The following is a 26,509-nucleotide window of genomic DNA, read 5'->3' on the forward strand; positions in this document are numbered from 1 at the left end:
TTGAACCCCTGAACCTATTCCAGGGAATTTTGGATAGGTTTGTCCCCCAAGTTATACTGTTTAAATTGATGTAAGTTATATGTATGGACAATGTAACCTCACAAAGTTGTAACAACTTATAATAAGTGTAACTTGTCAGCTTGGGAGGAATATGCTGGGTGTGGTTCCATTGTCCCATTGTCCCATTGTCCCATTGTCCCATTGTCCCATTGTCCCATTGTCCCATTGTCCCATTGTCCCATTGTCCCATTGTCCCATTGTCCCATTGTCCCATTGTCCCATTGTCCCATTGTGTGTTTAAATGGTGATGTCTGTCCTGTTGTCTCCACATGTGTATTGGTGATCTCCCCTTTGTCCTGAGAGATAATTGGATTGTCTTCGGTCGTCTCCCAGGCAGAGAGGAGGAAACCATGATGCATTGTGGGGATATGTTGTATCTGTCCTGTGTCACAGTCTCCCTTCTGGTCCTCTAGGGGGCGGGAACGATTGGTTGCTGTATTTACATTGTGTGTGTTGTGAATTACTGATTGGTTGGATTTCAAAACCCTGTGGGCAGTACTATGTTTGTTTTTTTATCAATAAAAGAGGCTGTACTTGAAGTACAGTCAGACCACTGCTTGACCCTGATCACGGAGCCTTGTCTCGTCATTGGGGGGATTCCCTGTATGCTGTTGGAGACTGATTGCCAGGAGTGTAAGCCGACTGAATGCTTTTCCTGTTCGCCTGCTGACAGCTATTTGGGAGGTTCCAGTTTGGAGTGCTATTTTGTATCCAGTTCGGGAGGTTGGTGTTCTGCAGTAGCTGTGCCTGTCTCTCGGAAAGGGGCATATCGCCTGAACGGATTTTAACCCCTTGTCTGCGGAAATGGTGCCGTTACATTGGTGGCAAGCAGCGGGATCGTTCCTACAGCCAGAAGGACAGCTACAGGAGACACCATTTCTGTGGATTCTACAATTTAAGGGCAACGCATGTCCCAGTACAGCGACCCTAAAAGCACCAGGATGGAACCAGCAGTGTTATACGAGGAGGAGGACCTGGATGGCCGGGATGCATTAAGGAAAGGCTTCTGGTACCAGGCCCTGGATAATGTACAATACCAGCGAGGTGAGAGTCTCCCCAGTGAAGAGCAGCGGTTGCAGAAGCACAGTTTATACCCTGGACAGCTGAGCATGACAAGCCAGAGGGAGAGTAGTTTGATGGTCCTGGCTTGTTATGGGAGTCCTTTGCAGAGCCTGACTTCGGGAGCCCTGCACAGTCCAGACTTCAGGACATTTTCTATGAGAGGGAGGCTAGGCAGAATTGGGATGACCCCCATGAGGTAGAGCAAGACCTGGCTCACCTAGCAACCCTGGAGTGGGAACTGGAGCAGGACTACCGAGATCTCTTCCACTCCATTGGGAAGGCTCAGCAGGACAGCAAGAAGTCAGACCCAGGTCCAGAGCCCTTCAGCTGGGAGGATATTGTTGATGTTTACTGGGAAGAACCCCAGGTGGCCGGTGGAGATGGGACCGAGGTCTCTCCACCGGTCCTGCAGGGAATTGGGAGACTAGTCTCCATTCCCCAGCGGCAGGCTGAGTTACAGGGGGCAGAGGTAGTTGTTTCTGCCCCCCAGCAGCAGCATGATTTTTTGGGAATTGGGAGCCTAGTCTCCATTCCCCAGCGGCAGTGTGAAGTGCAGGGAGGGGAGAGCAGCGGCCTCCCTCCCCAGCGGCAGGCTGAGTTACAGGGGCAGAGGTAGTTGTTCCTGCCCCCCAGCAATAGCATGATTTTTTGGGAATTGGGAGCCGAGTCTCCATTCCCCAGTGGCTGACGGAGTTACAGGGGGCAGAGACAGTCGGTCCTGTCCCCCAGCGGCAGAGTGTCCTACAGGGAATAGAGAGCCCAGTCTCCTTTCCCCAGCAGCAGGACACTGTATTGGGAGCGGAGGCGGTCGGTCGCCCTCCCCAGCGGCTGGAAGTATGTATGGGAGAGGAGCTTGTTACCCCCTCTCCCCAGCGGCAGCTTAACGCACCAGGGGGAGACAGTAAGCCCCACAACTCTGCAGATGGGACCGTGGTCTCTGCACTTACAGCACAGGGGGTAGGGACAGTCGGTCCTGTCCCCCAGCAACAGGGCTGTTTAGCCAAAGGGGAGACAGTCAGTTTCCCCCTCCAACAACCAGACTCCAAACAGGCTTCTTCCGTGGTAACGCTGGCACCAGGGCAGAGTACCGCTGATCCCTGCCCACAAAGCAACCTCCACTCCAAGCCAGGGAGCAACTCAGAGACCGGGAGTACCAGCTACAAATATAATCTTGGTGGATTCACTGGACAGAGACAGGCTACGAAATTCAGCAGGTCCAGTATTTTGTTGTGGGTGGCCTGCCAGACTAACTCAGGTACCGACCGGCGTGAGGTCAGGTATCTGGTTAGTCTTCCCTGGGGGGGGGGGGAGATGTGTGGCGAAACCAACCTCGCCACTGGGTTTTGGAGGGGGCTGTTTGAAGGCCTCTTGCCTCAGGATTATGGCCCATAGTAACTTTTGAACCCCTGAACCTATTCCAGTGAATTTTGGATAGGTTTGTCCCCAAGTTATACTGTTTAAATTGATGTAAGTTATATGTATGGACAATGTAACCTCACAAAGTTGTAACAACTTATAATAAGTGTAACTTGTCAGCTTGGGAGGAATATGCTGGGTGTGGTTCTATTGTCCCATTGTCCCATTGTGTGTTTAAATAGTGATGTCTGTCCTGTTGTCTCCACATGTGTATTGGCGATCTCCCCTTTGTCCTGAGAGATAATTGGATTGTCTTCGGTCGTCTCCCAGGCAGAGAGGAGGAAACCATGATGCATTGTGGGGATATGTTGTATCTGTCCTGTGTCGCAGTCTCCCTTCTGGTCCTCTAGGGGGCGGGAACGATTGGTTGCTGTATTTACATTGTGTGTGTTGTGAATTACTGATTGGTTGGATTTCAAAACCCTGTGGGCAGTACTATGTTTGTTTTTTTATCAATAAAAGAGGCTGTACTTGAAGTACAGTCAGACCACTGCTTGACCCTGATCACGGAGCCTTGTCTCGTCATTGGGGGGATTCCCTGTATGCTGTTGGAGACTGATTGCCAGGAGTGTAAGCCGACTGAATGCTTTTCCTGTTCGCCTGCTGACAGCTATTTGGGAGGTTCCAGTTTGGAGTGCTATTTTGTATCCAGTTCGGGAGGTTGGTGTTCTGCAGTAGCTGTGCCTGTCTCTCGGAAAGGGGCATATCGCCTGAACGGATTTTAACCCCTTGTCTGCGGAAACGGTCCGTTACAATTTACCAATACTGATCAATTGCTGACCAAATACTGACCGTGTAAAGATGGATTCTCAAAAGACAGGATCCGTTTTTGTTGGGTTGTTCTTATGATGGATCAGAAGAAGGGAAAAATAAACAGTGAGGTCAGCACAACCTTACTGCGGACCCCCTCTCCACTCTGTCGGGGGCTCTACTTGTCTCAGCGTGTAATAGAACAGGTTCTGTAGGAATCTATGTGGAATCAGGTGATGACGTTAAATGAGTGCGCTCTTTCACTCTATAGTAAAATCTTGGGCCACTGCACGGTTCTTTATACCTGACACTAACATCGTCCTGTAAGGCTAAGTTCACACTTGAGGTATTTGGTCAGTGTTGGCCCCGTGACTGCCCAAATAAGTGAAGTGTGCAGTGATTCTAAGAGCGACGCCGGTCATCTGCATGTCATACGGACTCACAGAACTGCTTTGCTACCACGGACTAGCTTTGCATGTTTCTCCACTGCACAGTGATGTACACCGAGATACAGTCTCCCTGCAGGTCAGGAAATGCCGAAGCTGATTTATAAAGCGCTTTGTGACTAATTAATTTGGATCAAATAACATTTTTAGGAAAAATTGGGCAAATCGTCTGAATCTATTTTTTTTAAACTTCGCTCATCTCTACCTCTGTGGATCAGGAGAACATAAAATGAAATTGAGATGTGAACTCTCCCTTACCCATCGATGCCCCACGGCCATGTTGTGGGGCTTCGATGGCTGTCAGTCACCTGTGTGATCACTATGACATGTACGGCAATCTTCTTCAAAGTGGAAACAAATTTTACAGGATAATAGTCAAATGTGTATAAAATGATAATAGAAAGCTCCATTAAAACCAGTTTATAAAAGTGGGATTACCAGCCTGATCATGTCCTGCGGCCTGGCAACACATTACAGTATACTGACTCGTCTGGATGCTGGATTTTCTTGAAATAAAGGAGCAGAAAGATTCATTAGAAAGGGTTAAAATGGCATAAAAAGTGTCAGGTTTGTAATCTGAAGGTAGAAAACGATAGAGGAGGAAACATTGAGTTCAAACATGTATGGCTTTCTATAATTTTCTTTACTCTATATTTTTATGTACATTGCTCGCAGCATAAAGCCTGTGAGTCCTGCTTCCCCCATACTTCATAGAGAAAGCCTGTGAGTCCTGCTTCCCCCTCCTACTCATAGAGAAAGCCTGTGAGTCCTGCTTCCCCCATACTTCATAGAGAAAGCCTGAGAGTCCTGCTTCCCCCATACTTCATAGAGAAAGCCTGCGAGTCCTGCTTCCCCCATACTTCATAGAGAAAGCCTGTGAGTCCTGCTTCCCCCTCCTACTCATAGAGAAAGCTTGTGAGTCCTGCTTCCCCCTCCTACTCATAGAGAAAGCCTGTGAGTCCTGCTTCCCCCATACTTCATAGAGAAAGCCTGTGAGTCCTGCTTCCCCCATACTTCATAGAGAAAGCCTGTGAGTCCTGCTTCCCCCATACTTCATAGAGAAAACCTGCGAGTCCTGCTTCCCCCATACTTCATAGAGAAAGCCTGTGAGTCCTGCTTCCCCCTCCTACTCATAGAGAAAGCCTGTGAGTCCTGCTTCCCCCATACTTCATAGAGAAAGCCTGAGAGTCCTGCTTCCCCCATACTTCATAGAGAAAGCCTGTGAGTTCTGCATAAGGGGAAACAGAACTTACAGGCCTCCCCCATACTTCATAGAGAAAACCTGTGAGTCCTGCTTCCCCCATACTTCATAGAGAAAGTCTGAGAGTCCTGCTTCCCCCATACTTCATAGAGAAAGCCTGCGAGTCCTGCTTCCCCCATACTTCATAGAGAAAGCCTGTGAGTTCTGCATAAGGGGAAGCAGAACTTACAGGCCTCCCCCATACTTCATAGAGAAAACCTGAGTCCTGCTTCCCCCTACTACTCATTGAGAAGGCCTGATTCCTGCTTCCCTCTACTACTCATAGAGAATGCCTGTGATTCCTGCTTCCCTCTACTACTCATAGAGAAAGCCTGTGAGTCCTGCTTCCTCCATACTTCATAGAGAAAGCCTGTGAGTCCTGCTTCTCCCTACTACTCATAGAGAAAGCCTGTGAGTCCTGCTTCCCCCGCCTACTCATAGAGAAAGCCTGTGAGTCCTGCTTCCCCCATACTTCATAGAGAAAGCCTGTGAGTCCTGCTTCCCCCTCCTACTCATAGAGAAAGCCTGTGAGTCCTGCTTCCCCCATACTTCATAGAGAAAGCCTGTGAGTCCTGCTTCCCCCATACTTCATAGAGAAAGCCTGTGAGTCCTGCTTGACCCATACTTCATAGAGAAAACCTGTAAGTCCTGCTTCCCCCATACTTCATAGAGAAAGCCTGTGAGTCAGGGGCGTAGCGTGGGGGGGGCCGGGGGGGGCGTTGCCCCGGGCGCCACACTGCAGGGGGGCGCTGTCCGCTTCAACAACAAAATCTTAAATGGCTGATGCTGTGTTTTTTTCTTCACACAGCAGAGCAGAGTGAGGAGGCGGGGCGCAGTACGATCACACTGATAGGCTCCGCCCACCACCAGGCAGGAAAGACAGTGCGGAGCCAGGAGCCAGAAGAAGATAGAAGCAGAAGATGGCTGCCGCACTGTCCCTGCTTCAGTACTTGTAGCGGTCAGAGAGTCTATCCAGAGTCCAGACAGGCAGCCTGAAAGCGACCCTGACAGAGTACGTGACACTGCAGTCAGTGTCATTCCCAGTCCCAGCCTGAGTGAATTAGGTCAGTCACAGTGTGTATGTTGGCATGGGCTGAGGGTAGGCGTTAGGGGTAATATATGAGTGAACTAGTGAAGTGCCACTGTGCCAGTGCCATGAGAGCCAGGCCAAGGCTGCCAAGTAGATGGCATCATGGCAGTCAGGGTGCTGGTGAAGGATGACCAGCCCAGGAACACTGACAGAGAGACAGTATGCCTCTCTGGGATGCCATCTGCAGTTTCTGCCCATCTCTGCTGCCCATATACCAGGCCTACCCTGGTATATGGAGTGGACAGCAGAGATGGGCACATGGCATCCCAGAGACAGTACTGTCTCTGGTCATCCTTCACCAGCACCACCTGACTGCCACGGTCCTGCTTGGACTGGCTCTCATGGCACTTCAGCTTCCTCTTGGTCTTTTATATCCTGCTTTGGAATCAGGTTTTGAGCTGGGTCCCTGTAAGCTTCAGGGCTGCAGCCATGTCTGCCCTCCTCTCAGTCTCAGGTCCAGACAAGTCACTGACCAAGTTTAAGTCCCTCTGAGGCTCAGCCTAAGGGTCCATTCACACGTCCGCAACGTGTTTTGCGGATCCACGGATCCGCAAAACATGGACAGCGGCAATGTGCGTTCCGCATTTTGCGGACCGCACATTGCCGGCACTAATAGAATATGCCTGTTCTTGTCCGCAATTGCGGACAAGAATAGGACATGCTCTTAACGGAATTGCGGACCCGGAAGTATGGGTCCGCAATTCCGTATCTGGGCAGCACATTGTGCTGCCCCATAGAAATTAATGGGTCCGCAATTCCGTTCCTGCAAAATGCGGAACGAAATTGCGGACGTGTGAATGGACCCTAAGGCTACTTTCACACTAGCGGCAGGACGGATCCGACAGGCTGTTCACCCTGTCGGATCTGTCCTGCCGCTATTTCGCCGGACCGTCGCTCCATCCCCATTGAGCTCCGGCACAGAACGGCAAAAGGCCGCCAGACTGAAAGTACTGCATGTCTGACCTTTTAGTGCTGCGCCGGCGCTCCGCCCCCGTCCCCATTATAGTCAATGGGGACGGAGCGGCGGCACTGCGAAATAGCGGCAGGTCGGATCCATCCTGCCACTAGTGTGAAAGTAGCCTTAGACACTGAGCTGAGGCACAATTTTATAAACTAAACAGAGCCTGGCCTGCTGCACCACTCAGACCAGTCAGGGAGTCAGGGCAGCAGTAGTTGTATTTCTTCAGGTAACGATTGCTCGCTGCCCAGAGAGGTCATTTTTGTGGGGAAAATGTGTCTCAGCCCAGGCTCAGGAGGAGTCATACTGGACCAGTATTAATAATGGAGGATTATTATTGTGGGGGCCTAGGTGGAATATGCACAGTGAGTAGTACTAGTAATATTCTTTCCCATAGGCCTATTGTGCATCAGATTCCACTTAGGCCCCCACAGTAATAATCCTTTGTATTAATCCATTGTTAGTCCTCATTAGGCCCCATGCCCCAGCCAGGCCTCACTGAGAATCTCAGAGGGCAATTTACTTTATTAATACATTAATAATAAAGAGGGGGCCATTATATACAGGGGGAATAATATTATGGGGAATGAAAGCTATCTGTCTGGCTCTAGCACAGTATTCGGGGGCAGCAGGAGGAGTTGTTGGACACCAGGAAGGAGAGGATGATAGTGAAGTGAGGAACCTAAAAAAATTCTGTGAAACTCTGCAGAGACGAGAAGCGGCTGAAAGAAGTTATCATGGTGGTCTTATCTCTGAATGAAGACGTTGAGGAAAGTCTACATCACAGGAGAGGTCACTGGATGTAACAGGTATGGGGCGGTATTATACTGTAATAATAATGCCCATGCACATATCTGTTTCATGGTAGGGTTGGGGGAGCAGATTGAGAATATCGCCCACCCTGCTGCATCCTGGCCCCAGACTTCAGGTCACACGGTGCGTGTTCTGAATTCTGGGGGCTCACACCCATCTACTACATTATCTGTATTCAGAGAGTTATCACTGTGTTATCTGAGGTGTTACATAGGACTGCAGGTGACATCTACTACATTATCTGTACACGGAGAGTTATCACTGTTATCTGTGGTGTTACATAGGACTGCAAGTGATCTACTACATTATCTGTTAATGGGAACCTGTCACTGGGATTTTAGAGCTGAGGACATGGGTTGCTAGATGGCCGCTGGCACATCTGTAATACCCAGTCCCCATAGCTCTGTGTGCTTTTATTGTGTAAAAAAAAATATATTTGATCCATATGTAAATTAACCTGAGATGAGTCCTGTATGTGAGATGAGTCAGGGACAGGACTAATTTCAGGTTAATTTGCATATGTATCAAATCGTTTTTTTTACACAATAAAAGCACACAGAGCTATGGGGACTGGGTATTGCGGATGTGCTAGCGGCCATCTAGTAACCCATGTCCTTAGCTCTATACCCAAAATCCCGGTGACATTTTCCCTTTAAAAGGGGTGTGCCCACGGGCTTTGGGGGGGGGGGCGACATTTTTGGCTTGCCCCGGGTGCTGGCAACCCACGCTACGCCACTGCTGTGAGTCCTGCTTCCCCCTCCTACTCATAGAGAAAGCCTGTGAGTCCTGCGTCCCCCATACTTCATAGAGAAAACCTGCGAGTCCTGCTCCCCCCTACTACTCATAGAGAAAGCCTGTGATTCCTGCTTCCCCCATACTTCATAGAGAAAACCTGTGAGTCCTGCTTTCCCCATACTTCATAGAGAAAGTCTGTGAGTCCTGCGTCCCCCATACTTCATAGAGAAAACCTGCGACTCCTGCTCCCCCCTACTACTCATAGAGAAAGCCTGTGATTCCTGCTTCCCCCATACTTCATAGAGAAAACCTGTGAGTCCTGCTTTCCCCATACTTCATAGAGAAAGTCTGTGAGTCCTGCGTCCCCCATACTTCATAGAGAAAACCTGCGACTCCTGCTCCCCCCTACTACTCATAGAGAAAGCCTGTGATTCCTGCTTCCCCCATACTTCATAGAGAAAACCTGTGAGTCCTGCTTTCCCCATACTTCATAGAGAAAACCTGTGAGTCCTGCTCCCCCCTACTACTCATAAAGAAGGCCTGTGAGTCCTGCTTCCCCCATACTACATATAGAAAGCCTGTGAGTCCTGCTTCCCCCTCCTACTCATAGAGAAAGCTTGTGAGTCCTGCTTCCCCCTCCTACTCATAGAGAAAGCCTGTGAGTCCTGCTTCCCCATACTTCATAGAGAAAGCCTGAGAGTCCTGCTTCCCCCATACTTCATAGAGAAAGCCTGCGAGTCCTGCTTCCCCCATACTTTATAGAGAAAGCCTGTGAGTCCTGCTTCCCCCTCCTACTCATAGAGAAAGCTTGTGAGTCCTGCTTCCCCCTCCTACTAATAGAGAAAGCCTGTGAGTCCTGCTTCCCCCATACTTCATAGAAAAAGCCTGAGAGTCCTGCTTCCCCCATACTTCATAGAGAAAGCCTGTGAGTTCTGCATAAGGGGAAGCAGAACTTACAGGCCTCCCCCATACTTCATAGAGAAAACCTGTGAGTCCTGCTTCCCCCATACTTCATAGAGAAAACCTGAGTCCTGCTTCCCCCATACTTCATAGAGAAAGTCTGTGAGTCCTGCTTCCCCCATACTTCATAGAGAAAACCTGAGTCCTGCTTCCCCCTACTACTCATTGAGAAGGCCTGATTCCTGCTTCCCCCTCCTACTCATAGAGAAAGCCTGTGATTCCTGCTTCCCTCTACTACTCATAGAGAAAGCCTGTGAGTCCTGCTTCTCCCTACTACTCATAGAGAAAGCCTGTGAGTCCTGCTTCCCCCTCCTACTCATAGAGAAAGCCTGTGAATCCTGCTTCCCTACTACTCATAGAGAAAGCCTGTGAGTCCTGCTTCCCCCATACTTCATAGAGAAAGCCTGTGAGTCCTGCTTCCCCCTCCTACTCATAGAGAAAGCCTGTGAGTCCTGCTTCCCCCTACTACTCATAGAGAAAGCCTGTGAGTCCTGCTTCCCCCATACTTCATAGAGAAAGCCTGTGAGTCCTGCTTCCCCCATACTTCATAGAGAAAGCCTGTGAGTCCTGCTTCCCCCTCCTACTCATAGAGAAAGCCTGTGATTCCTGCTTCCCCCTACTACTCATAGAGAAAGCCTGTGAGTCCTGCTTCCCCCATACTTCATAGAGAAAGCCTGTGACTCCTGCTTCCCCCATACTTCATAGAGAAAGTCTGTGAGTCCTGCTTGACCCATACTTCATAGAGAAAACCTGTGAGTCCTGCTTCCCCCATACTTCATAGAGAAAGCCTGTGAGTCCTGCTTCCCCCTCCTACTCATAGAGAAAGCCTGTGAGTCCTGCTTCCCCCATACTTCATAGAGAAAACCTGCGAGTCCTGCTTCCCCCTACTACTCATAGAGAAAGCCAGTGATTCCTGCTTCCCCCATACTTCATAGAGAAAACCTGTGAGTCCTGCTTTCCCCATACTTCATAGAGAAAGTCTGTGAGTTTTGCTTCCCCCATACTTCATAGAGAAAACCTGTGAGTCCTGCTCCCCACTACTACTCATAGAGAAGGCCTGTGAGTCCTGCTTCCCTCTACTACTCATAGAGAAAGCCTGTGATTCCTGCTTCCCCCATACTTCATATAGAAAGCCTGTGAGTCCTGCTTCCCCCTCCTACTCATAGAGAAAGCTTGTGAGTCCTGCTTCCCCCTCCTCCTCATAGAGAAAGCCTGTGAGTCCTGCTTCCCCCATACTTCATAGAGAAAGCCTGCGAGTCCTGCTTCCCCCATACTTCATAGAGAAAGCCTGTGAGTTCTGCATAAGGGGAAGCAGAACTTACAGGCCTCCCCCATACTTCATAGAGAAAGCCTGTGAGTCCTGCTTCCCCCTACTACTCATTGAGAAGGCCTGATTCCTGCTTCCCCCTCCTACTCATAGAGAAAGCCTGTGATTCCTGCTTCCCTCTACTACTCATAGAGAAAGCCTGTGAGTCCTGCTTCCCCCTCTTACTCATAGAGAAAGCCTGTGATTCCTGCTTCTCCCTACTACTCATAGAGAAAGCCTGTGAGTCCTGCTTCCCCCATACTTCATAGAGAAAGCCTGTGAGTCCTGCTTCCCCCTCCTACTCATAGAGAAAGCCTGTGAGTCCTGCTTCCCCCTACTACTCATAGAAAAAGCCTGTGAGTCCTGCTTCCCCCATACTTCATAGAGAAAGCCTGTGAGTCCTGCTTCCCCCATACTTCATAGAGAAAGCCTGTGAGTCCTGCTTCCCCCTCCTACTCATAGAGAAAGCCTGTGATTCCTGCTTCCCCCATACTTCATAGAGAAAGCCTGTGAGTCCTGCTTCCCCCATACTTCATAGAGAAAGTCTGTGAGTCCTGCTTGACCCATACTTCATAGAGAAAACCTGTGAGTCCTGCTTCCCCCATACTTCATAGAGAAAGCCTGTGAGTCCTGATTCCCCCTCCTACTCATAGAGAAAGCCTGTGAGTCCTGCTTCCCCCTCCTACTCATAAAGAAAGCCTGTGATTCCTGCTTCCCCCATACTTCATAGAGAAAACCTGTGAGTCCTGCTTTTCCCATACTTCATAGAGAAAGTCTGTGAGTTTTGCTTCCCCCATACTTCATAGAGAAAACCTGTGAGTCCTGCTCCCCCCTACTACTCATAGAGAAAGCCTGTGAGTCCTGCTTCCCCCTCCTACTCATAAAGAAAGCCTGTGATTCCTGCTTCCCCAATACTTCATAGAGAAAACCTGTGAGTCCTGCTTTCCCCATACTTCATAGAGAAAGTCTGTGAGTTTTGCTTCCCCCATACTTCATAGAGAAAACCTGTGAGTCCTGCTCCCCCCTACTACTCATAGAGAAGGCCTGTGAGTCCTGCTTCCCTCTACTACTCATAGAGAAAGCCTGTGAGTCCTGCTTCCCCCATACTTCATAGAGAAAGCCTGTGAGTCCTGCTTCCCCCATACTTCATAGAGAAAGTATGTGAGTCCTGCTTGACCCATACTTCATATAGAAAGCCTGTGAGTCCTGCTTCCCCCTCCTACTCATAGAGAAAGCTTGTGAGTCCTGCTTCCCCCTCCTACTCATAGAGAAAGCCTGTGAGTCCTGCTTCCCCCATACTTCATAGAGAAAGCCTGAGAGTCCTGCTTCCCCCATACTTCATTGAGAAAACCTGTGAGTTCTGCTCCCCCCTACTACTCATAGAGAAAGCCTGTGAGTCCTGCTTCCCCCTACTACTCATAGAGAAACCCTGTGATTCCTGCTACCCCCATACTTCATAGAGAAAACCTGTGAGTCCTGCTTCCCCCATACTTCATAGAGAAAACCTGAGTCCTGCTTCCCCCATACTTCATAGAGAAAACCTGAGTCCTGCTTCCCCCTACTACTCATTGAGAGGGCAGAAAATGAAAAACTAAAAAATTGTGGCAATTCTGGAGGAGCTGCTCAGCCCATGACACTGTAGCGTGTCTTTAGTAAGGGGAGCAGCCCGACCGCATGTGGACCGCAGTAATCGACTAACCCCAGCAAAATATGCATACAATGGAGGATATCGGCGCGGTCCACATGCACCACAAGAGCAAACTACATAGAATGTAGCAATCATATAGGGTTAACCCTATATGACCCTAACCCTGCCTTGCTAGATTTGAGTGTGTTTGCCTTTACTTGGCACTCTAACACTTTTTTGCACCTGGTAACCTCCATCACATGGTCTGGTGTGGGTGAGGCTCACAGCCTGGCTTCATCCACATTGTACAACCGCAGCTGGGCAATTGTGGGGAGCTTGGCTGTGAGCTGAATTATATCATCCCCAGACCGTGTTCACACCATAGTCAGAGCAGTGGTTAGGACCCCTTGCCATGCTGAGATACCGTGACGTGGTGCATGTTGGGCTCCGATATCTCCATGACTGGAACATATTGGCAAAAGTCTCAGCTTTTAATACCTTTACTTATGTCTTGCCAGCATAGTCAGTGTTATATCTGTTTGGTGCATTCTCTCTGTGTGTTCTATACTCATTGAGAAGGCCTGATTTCTGCTTCCCTCTACTACTCATAGAGAAAGCCTGTGAGTCCTGCTTCCCCCTCCTACTCATAGAGAAAGCCTGTGATTCCTGCTTCTCCCTACTACTCATAGAGAAAGCCTGTGAGTCCTGCTTCCCCCATACTTCATAGAGAAAGCCTGTGAGTCCTGCTTCCCCCTCCTACTCATAGAGAAAGCCTGTGATTCCTGCTTCCCCCTACTACTCATAGAAAAAGCCTGTGAGTCCTGCTCCCCCCATACTTCATAGAGAAAGCCTGTGAGTCCTGCTTCCCCCATACTTCATAGAGAAAGCCTGTGAGTCCTTATTCCCCCTCCTACTCATAGAGAAAGCCTGTGATTCCTGCTTCCCCCTACTACTCATAGAGAAAGCCTGTGAGTCCTGCTTCCCCCATACTTAACAGAGAAAGCCTGTGAGTCCTGCTTCCCCCATACTTCATAGAGAAAGTCTGTGAGTCCTGCTTGACCCATACTTCATAGAGAAAACCTGTGAGTCCTGCTTCCCCCATACTTCATAGAGAAAGCCTGTGAGTCCTGCTTCCCCCTCCTACTCATAGAGAAAGCCTGTGAGTCCTGCTTCCCCATACTTCATAGAGAAAACCTGCGAGTCCTGCTTCCCCCTACTACTCATAGAGAAAGCCTGTGAGTCCTGCTTCCCCCATACTTCATAGAGAAAACCTGTGAGTCCTGTTTTCCCCATACTTCATAGAGAAAGCCTGTGAGTCCTGCTTCCCCCTCCTACTCATAGAGAAAGCCTGTGAGTCCTGCTTCCCCCTCCTACTCATAGAGAAAGCCTGTGAGTCCTGCTTCCCCCATACTTCATAGAGAAAGCCTGTGAGTCCTGCTTCCCCCTACTACTCATAGAGAAGGCCTGTGATTCCTGCTTCCCTCTACTACTCATAGAGAAAGCCTGTGAGTCCTGCTTTCCCCATACTTCATAGAGAAAGCCTGTGAGTCCTGCTTCCCCCATACTTCATAGAGAAAGTCTGTGAGTCCTGCTTCCCCCTCCTACTCATAGAGAAAGCCTGTGAGTCCTGCTTCCCTCTACTACTCATAGAGAAGGCCTGTGATTCCTGCTTCCCTCTACTACTCATAGAGAAAGCCTGTGAGTCCTGCTTTCCCCATACTTCATAGAGAAAGTCTGTGAGTTTTGCTTCCCCCATACTTCATAGAGAAAACCTGTGAGTCCTGCTCCCCCCTACTACTCATAGAGAAGGCCTGTGAGTCCTGCTTCCCTCTACTACTCATAGAGAAAGCCTGTGATTCCTGCTTCCCCCATACTTTATAGTGAAAGCCTGTGAGTCCTGCGTAGGGGAAGCAGAACTCACAGGCTTTCTCTATGAAGTATGGGGGAAGCAGGACTCACAGGCTTCCCCCATACTTCATAGAGAAAGCCTGTGAGTCCTGCTTCCCCCATATTTCATAGAGAAAGCCTGTGAATTCTGCTTCCCCCTACTACTCAAAGAGAAAGCCTGTGAGTCCTGCTCCCTCCTACTACTCATAGAGAAAGCCTGTGAGTCCTGCTTCCCCCTCCTACTCATAGAGAAAGCCTGTGATTCCTGCTTCCCCCATACTTCATAGAGAAAGCCTGTGAGTCCTGCTTCCCCCATACTTCACAGAGAAAGCCTGTGAGTCCTGCTTCCTCCATACTTCATAGAGAAAGCCTGTGAGTCCTGCTTTCCCCCATACTTCATAGAGAAAGCCTGTGAGTTCTGCTTCCCCCACCATTGATTATACAAATGCACTTACAATCTTATCAGTATGTCTTTGGAGTGTGGGAGGAAACCCATGCAAACATGGGGAGAACATGCAGATGTTGCCCTTGGTCGGATTCAAACCTAGAACCTCAGCGCTGCTAGGTACCAGTGCTAACCACTGAGCCACCATGCTGCCCATAGAGAGCCCATAGAGAAAGCCTGTAAGTCCTGCTTCCCCCATGCTTCTTAGCTTGCTTTCCCCTACTACTCATAGAGAAAGCCTGTGATTTCTGCTTCCCCATCCTACTCATAGAGAAAGTCTGTGAGGCCTGCTTTCAATTCAATCATAGAAAAGCCTGTGAGTTCTGCTTCACCCTACTACTCATAGAGAAAGTATGTGAGTCCTGCTTCCCCTGCTAGTCATAGAGAAAGCCTGTGAGTCCTGCTTTCCACTTAGTCATAGAGAAAGCCTGTGATTCCTGCTTCCCCCTGCTACCCATATATAAAGCCTGCGAGTCCTGCTTCCCCCCCCCTCAGCAATAGAGAAAGCCTGTGAGTCCTGCTTCCATCTCAACAATAGAGAAAGCCTGCGAGTCCTGCTTCCCCCTCAACAATAGAGAAAGACTGCGAGTCCTGCTTCCCCCTCAACAATAGAGAAAGCCTGCGAGTCCTGCTTCCCCCTCAACAATAGAGAAAGACTGCGAGTCCTGCTCCCCCCTCAACAATAGAGAAAGCCTGTGAGTCCTGCTTCCCCCTCAACAATAGAGAAAGTCTGCGAGTCCTGCTCCCCCCTCAACAATAGAGAAAGCCTGCGAGTCCTGCTTCCCCCTCCTACTCATAGAGAAAGCCTGTGAGTCCTGCTTCCCCCTGCTACTCATAGAGAAAGTCTGAGAGTCCTGCTTCCACCACCCAGAGAGAAAGAATGTGAGCCCTGATTTCCCCCCTCAACAATAGAGAAAGCCTGTGAGTCCTGCTTCCCCCTCCTACTCATAGAGAAAGCCTGTGAGTCCTGCTTCCCCCTGCTACTCATAGAGAAAGCCTGCGAGTCCTGCTTCCCCCTCCTACTCATAGAGAAAGCCTGTGAGTCCTGCTTCCCCCTCCAACTCATAGAGAAAGCCTGTGAGTCCTGCTTCCCCTTCAACAATAGAGAAAGCCTGTGAGTCCTTATTCTCTAATACACAGTGACTTACGGTTATTCTTGTATCCGTTTTTTTTTGTAAGAAAAGCTGTTAATCACTCTGTGTGCACAGGAAGCAGGACTCACAGGCTTTGACCATGAGTGGGTGAAGGAAACAGGACTCAGAGACTTTCTTTATGAAGCATAAGGTAAGTAGGACTCACAGGCTTTGACCATGAGTGGGTGGAGGAATCAGGATTCACAGATTTCTTCGGCTAAGAGCCTTTGGCACTGGCGCTCCCGATGAGCCTGACAGCGTTGTCTTCTTACCGGCTCTCCCGGTCCAGTATTTTCATAGATGTTAGATAACGACGAATCCGCGTTCTCATAAATTAATGCTTTAGGCTTCACTGTGAAAAAAACATGAAAAGAATGAACGTGTGTGAATAAAGGCTCAGAGTGAAGATAACAATCTGGAGTAATAAAAATACTCTATAGTGCGGTATAAAACATCATTGACTGATTTAACATTATAAATAAGATCTCACTGCGGTGAACATATAACCTTCTGTAGCATTATCTGGAGGGGGGAGGGGGACCTTGGATTATGATAACAGGATAAGCCAGCAACACCTCAGCCAAGGAAGGGGCCATGGTGCTCCATGTAGTTGAGTCTGCTACAGCATCTCAGCCACTTGAATTTCATCGAGCTGCCACACTAGTTACGGCCACGTGCACATGGATGGCGCTGTGTTGGAGATTCCTGCGTTGTTATTATTAAAGCGTCATTCATTCCATGTCTCTGTACATATGATAAGCGGTCACATACATAATACAGACAGTTGCAATCAGTAGGAACAAGAGTTACAAACTGGTACAGAAGGAGAGAGGGCCCTGGCCACGAAGACTTACAATGTACATAGATCTCCACTGTGAACATATAATAATGAAGACATGTAATGTTGCAGGTGGATGGCGATAACGACATGATGGCTGGTGGGGCAGTCTACAAATAACATGGCCGGTGCAGCCAGAACACTACCTGGATGTCTCTTCTGTATGTGAACAGTCTCTATAACCACAGCATTCAATATTGTTCTATAGGACACGGCCCAACAGTCCTTGCACCAGGGGCCCTTTCTTGCCTGCTTGTGAATTCCACTCTTCTATGGGGCTGGCACACATGTGCTCCGGTTCTGTAATGTGACCTCAGAGTGCAGCCTTCTGCACAGTCCTTTCTCTCTGTATTGTGCAGAACACTGGCTTTGCTCACCTAGGTCTGATGGCTCTTCTGATTCTGCTCTTTCCCTGTACAGGACTCTGGAAACTACAGTTAGAAGGTATCTATCAGGCTAAGAAACCTTCCCCAGCTGTCTCCTGCTCTTTGGTTCCCTCTTCCTCTTGCTGACACACAGCACCTAGACACCCTGGCAGTCTCCGCATTCCCTGGCTGACATTCACACTAGGACAGATAACATTCACATACTTTGCTTTCTCTTCAAAATGAAGTGCACCATGACTCCAACAGCGGCGATGAGCAGTCCGGCCAGTATCCCAAGGACAATTCCCGATATCTTATCAATATTGAGGCCTTGTTGAGAAATAGAAAACGTGGACCAGACACAAACAAGACACAAATTATTACAGAATATCTTTCAATAGAATAGGATAGTTTTATGATCGGTCACAGCCGGCTGACGTTTTTTGTAGCTGACTTGTCAGCTTTGCCGTGTAGACTGGGACAGAGTCAGGAGAGGGTGGACGATTAATGACAGCTGTAAAGCTGGAGGCACGAGGAGGGGGCTTTATTTCCTCAATTTCTGGAGATGATTGTAATATAGTAGCTCCCTGCTGCAATGTGTATAGAGACTAGGAGATGAGACCCCATCTAAACTGTCCCCGGGGAAGGATTGACAAACAAAAAAAGGAGATCTACAACAGTAATTGAAACTAAAATTATACACATGAGACATTCTTTATGGCAGAGTTACCGTCCAAGAAGAAATTAGCCACAGAGTGAAGGTGACTTACCCTGAGGAGTAACAGTGAGGGTGAACATGAACTCTTTTGTGCCAATAACGTTTTCGGCTCTACATGTATAATTCCCAGAGTTCAGTTCAGACACCTTGAAGATTCGGAGCCTGGAAGACTCATTCGTGGAGGTCACCTGAAACTTCTCATTACTCTGTATAGGCATGGAGTCATAGAACCAAGAGAAATTAGCAGGAAGGATCTGGAGAGAGGAGGAGAAGGCTCGTAACCGGGCTCCAGAGCGCAAAGCCAGCGTCAGGTTGACTGTTTCTCCTTCTGCTACTTTTATTGCTGAACTGACCTCATGGTCGGGGGACTGTGGAGGCTCTGGAGGAATAGAAGAAGAAAATAAAAAATACTCCAGGTCCCGTGGATGACAGCTTACAGTAATATAGAGAGACGGGAGAGACATAAATGGTCTCAGCTGCATCATCTCCCTCTATAGTATATGATGTTCTATGTATCACTGATTATGTCACTATAACATCTGGGCGCCACCAGCTTATACATCTGACCTACAGGAAAAGATGGAGGTGACGATTTTTTATGCTTCCTACACTTACATAGAAGAGGATCTATAGGGGCATCTAACTGGAATGATACGTCTAACTCTGCATGTATGGGCTAGAATGTTCCTTAGTTGGCATTTTTGACAGCTGTTTTTGAAAATGAAAGGTTGAATCTGATTGTTTGCAAAGGGAAACTAAGCCAGTCCTACTTTACCCCAGTTTCGAGCCCATGTTTTAATTATTAGACTAACATAGTTACATAGTAATTTTGGCTTTGGCCCCTTAGTTCCAATGAAGGGAAATCTTAATGCTTCAGCAGACAAGACATTGGGGACAATTGTATGGAGACAGTTTTGTGGGAACTGTTTGGGGAAGGCCCTTTTCTGTTCCTCCATGACTGCATCCTGGGCACAAAGCAAGCCCCATAAAAACACGGTTGAGTAAGTCTGGAAAAACTTGACTGGCCTTGACCTCAACCCCATTCAACACCTAATCGAGCCAAGTCCTCTCCTCCATCAGGATCTGACCTCACAATTGTTCTTCTGGATAACAAAGCAAACATTCCCACATACTGTACACCCTCCAAGATCTTGTATGTAATGTATTATGTATGTAATATGGCAGTAATGCTTCTGGAGGTGTAACGTGGAGGGGCCACATATATGTCTCCAAATACTATGAGTGGAATATAGAAATCTTCGAATAATCCAAATCCATCTTACCAAATAATAGTGCACAAGTTGACTGTCTTCCCAGCTGGTGTCCATTACAGGTGAGGTTGGACCCTAAGATAATATTTATAGAAGACACATTTCTGGAGACTCTGTCCTGCCCCGTCTCTGTCCTGTTATCATAGATCATGGTCACATTAGCTGCAGGGTTTCCTCCTGGCCATGAACAGCCTAGCCGTACATCCTGGTTTATGGTATTAGTGGTGCAGAGAATGCCACCCTCTGGGTACCCTGAAAGACACAAGAAAATTACATCTATAGAATATACATAAATTGTGTTCAGCTGTGCAATCATCGTCCATGTTGATGCACCTTTGATGTCCCTCATGCACAGCTTATGACTAAGGATGAGCGAACCCGAACTATACAGTAACAAATTTTGGGGTGTTTGTGACACAGACCCGAACCCGAACATTTTCGTAAAAGTCCGGGTTCGGGTTCGGTGTTCGGCGCTTTCTTGGCGCTTTTTGAAAGGCGGCTAAGCAGCTAATCTACAAGCGTCATACTACTTGCCCCAAGAGGCCGTCACAGCCATGCCTACTATTGGCATGGCTGTGATTGGCCAGTGCAGCATGTGACCCAGCCTCTATTTAAGCTGGAGTCACATAGCGCCGCCCGTCACTCTGCTCTGATCAGTGTAGGGAGAGGTTGCGGCTGCGACAGTAGGGCGAGATTAGGCAGTGATTAACTCCTCCAAAAGACTTCATTCAGTGATCGATCTGCAGCTGTGGATGATTAAACTGCTGCTATTCAACTGCTCACTGTTTTTAGGCTGCCCAGAGCGTTTTTCAGTAACTTTTTTCTAGGGTGATCGGCGGCCATTTTGTGTCTTCTGGTGCGCCAGCACAAGCTGCCACCAAGTGCATTTAACCCTCAATAGTGTTTTTTTTTTTTTTTTTGCTATATCCTACATCAGGGGCTTGGCTGTGCGTGCTATTTTATTGAGGGGTGAAATACAATTGCCAATATAGCAGTACCCTAAATCTGGCGTTTCAGCTGTGGCTAGCCAACAGGAAAACATCTAGTTAGGGACGCGGACATGGTCCTGGTGGTGTCAGTGGACCCTCTGGTGCTGGGAGAGGATGTGGCCATTCTGCCACAGCCACACGTCCTAGTGTACCAACTACCTCAGGTCCCAGTAGCCGCCATAATCTACAGCGATATTTGGTGGGGCCCAATGCCGTTCTAAGGATGGTAAGGCCTGAGCAGGTACAGGCATTAGTCAATTGGGTGGCCGACAGTGGATCCAGCACGTTCACATTATCTCCCCCCCAGTCTTCTGCAGAAAGCGCACAGATGGCGCCTGAAAACCAACCCCATCAGTCTGTCACATCACCCCCATGCATACCAGGGAAACTGTCTCAGCCTCAAGTTATGCAGCAGTCTCTTATGCTGTTTGAAGACTCCGCTGGCAGGGTTTCCCAAGGGCATCCACCCAGCCCTTCCCCAGCGGTGAAAGACATAGAATGCACTGACGCACAACCACTTATGTTTCCTGATGATGAGGACATGGGAATACCACCTCAGCATGTCTCTGATGATGACGAAACACAGGTGCCAACTGCTGCGTCTTTCTGCAGTGTGCAGACTGAACAGGAGGTCAGGGATCAAGACTGGGTGGAAGACGATGCAGGGGACGATGAGGTCCTAGACCCCACATGGAATGAAGGTCGTGCCACTGACTTTCACAGTTCGGAGGAAGAGGCAGTGGTGAGACCGAGCCAACAGCGTAGCAAAAGAGGGAGCAGTGGGCAAAAGCAGAACACCCGCCGCCAAGAGACTCCGCCTGCTACTGACCGCCGCCATCTGGGACCGAGCACCTCAAAGGCAGCTTCAAGGAGTTCCCTGGCATGGCACTTCTTCAAACAATGTGCTGACGACAAGACCCGAGTGGTTTGCACGCTGTGCCATCAGAGCCTGAAGCGAGGCATTAACGTTCTGAACCTTAGCACAACCTGCATGACCAGGCACCTGCATGCAAAGCATGGACTGCAGTGGAGTAAACACCTTAAAGACAAGGAAGTCACTCAGGCTCCCCCTGCTACCTCTTCTGCTGCTGCCGCCTCGGCCTCGTCTGCTGCTGCCGCCTCGGCCTCTTCTGCTGCTGCTGCCGCCTCGGCCTCTTCCTCCGCCTCTGGAGGAACGTTGGCACCTGCCGCCCAGCAAACAGGGGATGTACCACCAACACCACCACCACCTCCGTCACCAAGCATCTCAACCATGTCACACGGCAGCGTTCAGCTCTCCATCTCACAAACATTTGAGAGAAAGCGTAAATTCCCACCTAGCCACCCTCGATCCCTGGCCCTGAATGCCAGCATTTCTAAACTACTGGCCTATGAAATGCTGTCATTTAGGCTGGTGGACACAGACAGCTTCAAACAGCTCATGTCGCTTGCTGTCCCACAGTATGTTGTTCCCAGCCGGCACTACTTCTCCAAGAAAGCCGTGCCTTCCCTGCACAACCAAGTTTCCGATAAAATCAAGTGTGCACTGCGCAACGCCATCTGTGGCAAGGTCCACCTAACCACAGATACGTGGACCAGTAAGCACGGCCAGGGACGCTATATCTCCCGAACTGCACACTGGGTAAATCTAGTGGTGGCTGGGCCCCAGGCGGAGAGTTCTTTGGCGCACGTCCTTCCACTGCCAAGGATCGCAGGGCAACATTCTTTGCCTCCTGTTGCCTCCTCCTCCTACTCGGCTTCCTCCTCCTCTTCTTCCACCTGCTCATCCAGTCAGCCACACACCTTCACCACCAACTTCAGCACAGCCCGGGGTAAACGTCAGCAGGCCATTCTGAAACTCATATGTTTGGGGGACAGGCCCCACACCGCACAGGAGTTGTGGCGGGGTATAGAACAACAGACCGATGAGTGGTTGCTGCCGGTGAGCCTCAAGCCCGGCCTGGTGGTGTGCGATAATGAGCAAAATCTCGTTGATCCCTTGCCTGGCGCATGTGCTGAATTTGGTGGTGCAGAAGTTCATTCACAACTACCCCGACATGTCAGAGCTGCTGCATAAAGTGCGGGCCGTCTGTTCGCGCTTCCGGCGTTCACATCCTGCCGCTGCTCGCCTGTCTGCGCTACAGCGTAACTTCGGCCTTCCCGCTCACCGCCTCATATGCGACGTGCCCACCAGGTGGAACTCCACCTTGCACATGCTGGACAGACTGTGCGAGCAGCAGCAGGCCATAGTGGAGTTTCAGCTGCAGCACGCACGGGTCAGTCGCACTGCGGAACAGCACCACTTCACCACCAATGACTGGGCCTCCATGCGAGACCTGTGTGCCCTGTTGCACTGTTTCAAGTACTCCACCAACATGGCCAGTGTCGATGACGCCGTTATCAGCGTTACAATACCACTTCTATGTCTCCTTTAGAAAACACTTAGGGCGATGATGGAAGAGGAGGTGGCCCAGGAGGAGGAAGAGGTGTGATTTTTAGCACTTTCAGGCCAGTCTCTTCGAAGTGACTCAGAGGGAAGTTTTTTGCAACACCATAGGCCAGGTACATGTATGGTATGTGGCCAGACAGGGCCCACTACTGGAGGATGAGGATGAGGAGGAGGTGGAGGAGGATGAGGATGAAGCATGGTCACAGCGGGGTGGTACCCAACGCAGCTCGGGCCCTTCACTGGTGCGTGGCTGGGGGGAAAGGCAGGACGATGATGATACGCCTCCCACAGAGGACAGCTTGTCCTTACCCCTGGGCAGCCTGGCACACATGAGCGACTACATGCTGCAGTGCCTGCGCAACGACAGCAGAGTTGCCCACATTTTAACGTGTGCGGACTACTGGGTTGCCACCCTGCTGGATCCACTCTACAAAGACAATGTGCCCACCTTACTTCCTGCACTGGAGCGTGATAGGAAGATGCGCGAGTACAAGCGCACGTTGGTAGACGTGCTACTGAGAGCATTCCCAAATGTCACAGGGGAACAAGTGGAAGCCCAAGGCCAAGGCAGAGGAGGAGCAAGAGGTCGCCAAGGCAGCTGTGTCACGGCCAGCTCCTCTGAGGGCAGGGTTAGCATGGCAGAGATGTGGAAAAGTTTTGTCAATACACCACAGCTAACTGCACCACCACCTGATACGCAACGTGTTAGCAGGAGGCAACATTTCACTAACATGGTGGAACAGTACGTGTGCACACCCCTCCACGTACTGACTGATGGTTCGGCCCCATTCAACTTCTGGGTCTCCAAATTGTCCACGTGGCCAGAGCTAGCCTTTTATGCCTTGGAGGTGCTAGCCTGCCCGGCGGCCAGCGTTTTGTCTGAACGTGTATTCAGCACGGCAGGGGGCGTCATTACAGACAAACGCAGCCGCCTGTCTACAGCCAATGTGGACAAGCTGACGTTCATAAAAATGAACCAGGCATGGATCCCACAGGACCTGTCCGTCCCTTGTGCAGATTAGACATTAACTACCTCCCCTTAACCATATATTATTGTACTCCAGGGCACTTCCTCATTCAATCCTATTTTTTTAATTTTACCATTATATTGCGAGGCTACCCAAAGTTGAATGAACCTCTCCTCTGCCTGGGTGCTGGGGCCTAAAAATATCTGACAGTGGCCTGTTCCCGTGGTGGGTGACATGAAGCCTGATTCTCTGCTATGACATGAAGCCAGATTCTCTGCTATGGGACCTCTCTCCTCTGTCTGGTTGCCGGGGCCTAAAAATATCTGACAATGGCCTGTTCCAGTGGTGGGTGACGTGAAGCCTGATTTTCTGCTATGACATGAAGCCAGATCCTCTGCTATGGGACCTCTCTCCTCTGTCTGGGTGCCGGGGCCTAAAAATATCTGACAATGGCATGTTCCAGTGTTGGGTGACATTAAGCCTGATTCTCTGCTATGACATGAAGCCTGATTCTCTGCTATGGGACCTCTCTCCTCTGTCTGGGTGCCGGGGCCTAAATATCTCACAGAGGCCTTTTACAGTGGTGGGTGACATGAAGCCTACGTTTTGCTGCCTTTTGCAGCCCTCTAGCGCTTTCCTGGGCTATTTTACAGCCTTTTTAGTGCCAAAAAGTTTGGGTCCCCATTGACTTCAATGGGGTTGGGGTTTGGGGCGAAGTTTGGGGCGAGTTCGGATTCCAAACCCGAACATTTTCGGAAAGTTCGGATGAACTTCTTGAACCCGAACATCCAGGTGTTTGCTCAACTGTAATGGAAGAGAGAGAGAATGTTTTAAGGCATTTTTATAACTTTCTGCAAAGTCAAAAGTTTACATACATTTTATTAATATTTGGTACCATTGGCCTTAAACTGTATGACTTGGGTAAAACGTATTAGACATCCTTCCACAAGCTTCTCACAATAGTTGGTCGGTATTTGGGCCCATTCCTCCTGACAGAACTGGTGTAACTGAGCCATGTCTGTTGGTCGCCTTGCTCGCACCTGCCTTTTCAACTTTTCCCATAAATTTCCAATAGGATTTAGATCAGGGCTTTGTGATGGCCGCTCCAAAACATTGACTACGTAACCAGTTTGGCAGCTTCGGGTCATTGTCCATTTGGAAGACCCATTTCCGCCCAAGCTTTAACTTCCGGGCTGATGTCTTGCGATGCTGCTTCAGTATTTCCACATAATCTTCTTTCCTCATGATGGCATCTATTTTGTGAAGTGCACCCGTCCCTCCTGCAGCAGAATAACCCCACAACATGATGCTGCCATCCCCGTCTTTCACAGTCGGGATGGTGTTCTTAGGCTTCCAAGATTCTCCCTTTTTCCTTCAAATGTAACGATTGTCATTATGGCCAAAAAGTTCAATTTATTTTCGTCAGACCACAGGACATGTCTCCAAAAATATAGGTCATTTTTCCTGTGTGCATTTGCAGACATAAATATGGCTTTTTTATGTTTCTTTTGGAGTAATAGCTTCTTCCGGGCAGAGTGGCCTTTCAGCCCATGATGATACAGTCCTCGTTTCACTGTGGATAGTGACACAATCTCACCAGCTTCCACCATCATCTTCACAGGGTCTTTTGCTTTTGTTCTTGGGTTGATATGCACATGTCGGACCAAAGCAGTTCATCCCTGGGACACAGAACCCGTCTCCTTCCTGAGCGGTATAATGGCTGGACAGATGAACGAGGCATCTTCAGGTATCTTGAAATTGCACCCAAGGTTGAGCCAGACTGGTGCAAGTCTACAATTCTCCTCCTGATATCTTGGCTGATTTCTTTAGATTTTCCTATGATGCTACATGAAGAAGCAGTGTGCTTCAGGTCTGCATTTAAATGCATCCACAGGTGTGTCTGTAATCACCAAACCTAACAGAAGCTTCCAAACACATGACATCATCATATGGGCGGTCCAGAATGGTTTAAAGGCATAGTAATCTTAGTGTATGGAAACTTTTGACTTTGCAGAAAGTAATAAAAATGCCTTAAAAAATTATCTCTCATTCTGTAATTTGGCAAATAATAATAATTATGATAATCCTAATCCTAAAAGTTTATTCTGATTTCATGGCAGGTAATGAGAAAACATGCATACAGTATAGTGTATGTAAACTTCTGGTTTCAACTGTTAGCTAGATAGTGTCCTTGCTACATTGCTCATATTGACTGCGTCTAAGGACTCAAAAGTGCCTTGTGTCAGCGTAGAAAGCCTAGGCATTGTAAAGGATTATTTGCATACACCCTTAACCTTTTTCTCTCTACAGACTTGGGAGGGGAAGGAGCCAGCGTGCTCTATGCTTTGGGTTCATGTGCTGTTGCTATAACAGAGAGGACCAAGTGGCAAAGTCACAAGCAGATCTAACATCTCTAAAGGGTGATCCCGCTGCTATACAGGGAGGAACAGAAGTATTTGAACACCCTGCGATTTTGCAAGTTCTCCCACTTAGAAATCATTGAGGGGTCGGAAATTCACATTGTAGGTGCATTCCCACTTTGAGAGACAGAATAAAATATAATAATTCAGGAAATCACATTGTATGATTTTTTAAGATTTTCTTTGCCTTGCACTGCTGAACAGAAGTATTTGAACACCTGTTAATCTTTGGTCCAGAAGCCTTTGTTTGCAGTTCCAGAGGTCAAACGTTTCCTGTAGTTCTTGACCAGGTTTGCAGACACTGCAGCAGGAATTTTGGCCCACTCCTCCACACCGATCTCCTCTACATCTGTCAGGTTTCGGGGCTGTCACTGAGAAACACAGAGTTTCAGCTCCCTCCAAAGATGTTCTATTGGATTTAGGTCTGGAGACTGGCTAGACCACCCCAGAACCTTGATATGCTTCTTACAGAGCGACTCCTTGGTTATCCTGGCTGTGTACTTCGGGTCGTTGTCCTGTTGGAAGACCCAGCCACGACCCATCTTCAATGCTCTGACTGAGGGAAGGAGGCTGTTGCTCAAAAT

General features: G+C 49.0%; 1 protein-coding gene across 1 annotated transcript in view; it reads right to left on the bottom strand.

Annotated features, from left to right (window-relative positions):
- Nucleotides 1–26,509, bottom strand: part of LOC122923656 (carcinoembryonic antigen-related cell adhesion molecule 1-like) — a 79,031-nt gene that overhangs the window by 15,826 nt on the left and 36,696 nt on the right. The window contains exons 5-9 of the mRNA XM_044274511.1: nucleotides 19,133–19,372; nucleotides 17,902–18,228; nucleotides 17,357–17,461; nucleotides 16,201–16,280; nucleotides 4,173–4,240 (exon numbers count right to left, since the gene is read on the bottom strand). Coding sequence (XP_044130446.1) covers nucleotides 4,181–4,240; nucleotides 16,201–16,280; nucleotides 17,357–17,461; nucleotides 17,902–18,228; nucleotides 19,133–19,372 — 812 coding nt within the window. The 3' untranslated portion in view covers nucleotides 4,173–4,180. The remainder of the gene's footprint in view (nucleotides 1–4,172; nucleotides 4,241–16,200; nucleotides 16,281–17,356; nucleotides 17,462–17,901; nucleotides 18,229–19,132; nucleotides 19,373–26,509) is intronic.

This window comes from Bufo gargarizans, unplaced genomic scaffold (assembly GCF_014858855.1).
Source record: "Bufo gargarizans isolate SCDJY-AF-19 unplaced genomic scaffold, ASM1485885v1 original_scaffold_1791_pilon, whole genome shotgun sequence".
NCBI lineage: Eukaryota > Metazoa > Chordata > Amphibia > Anura > Bufonidae > Bufo > Bufo gargarizans.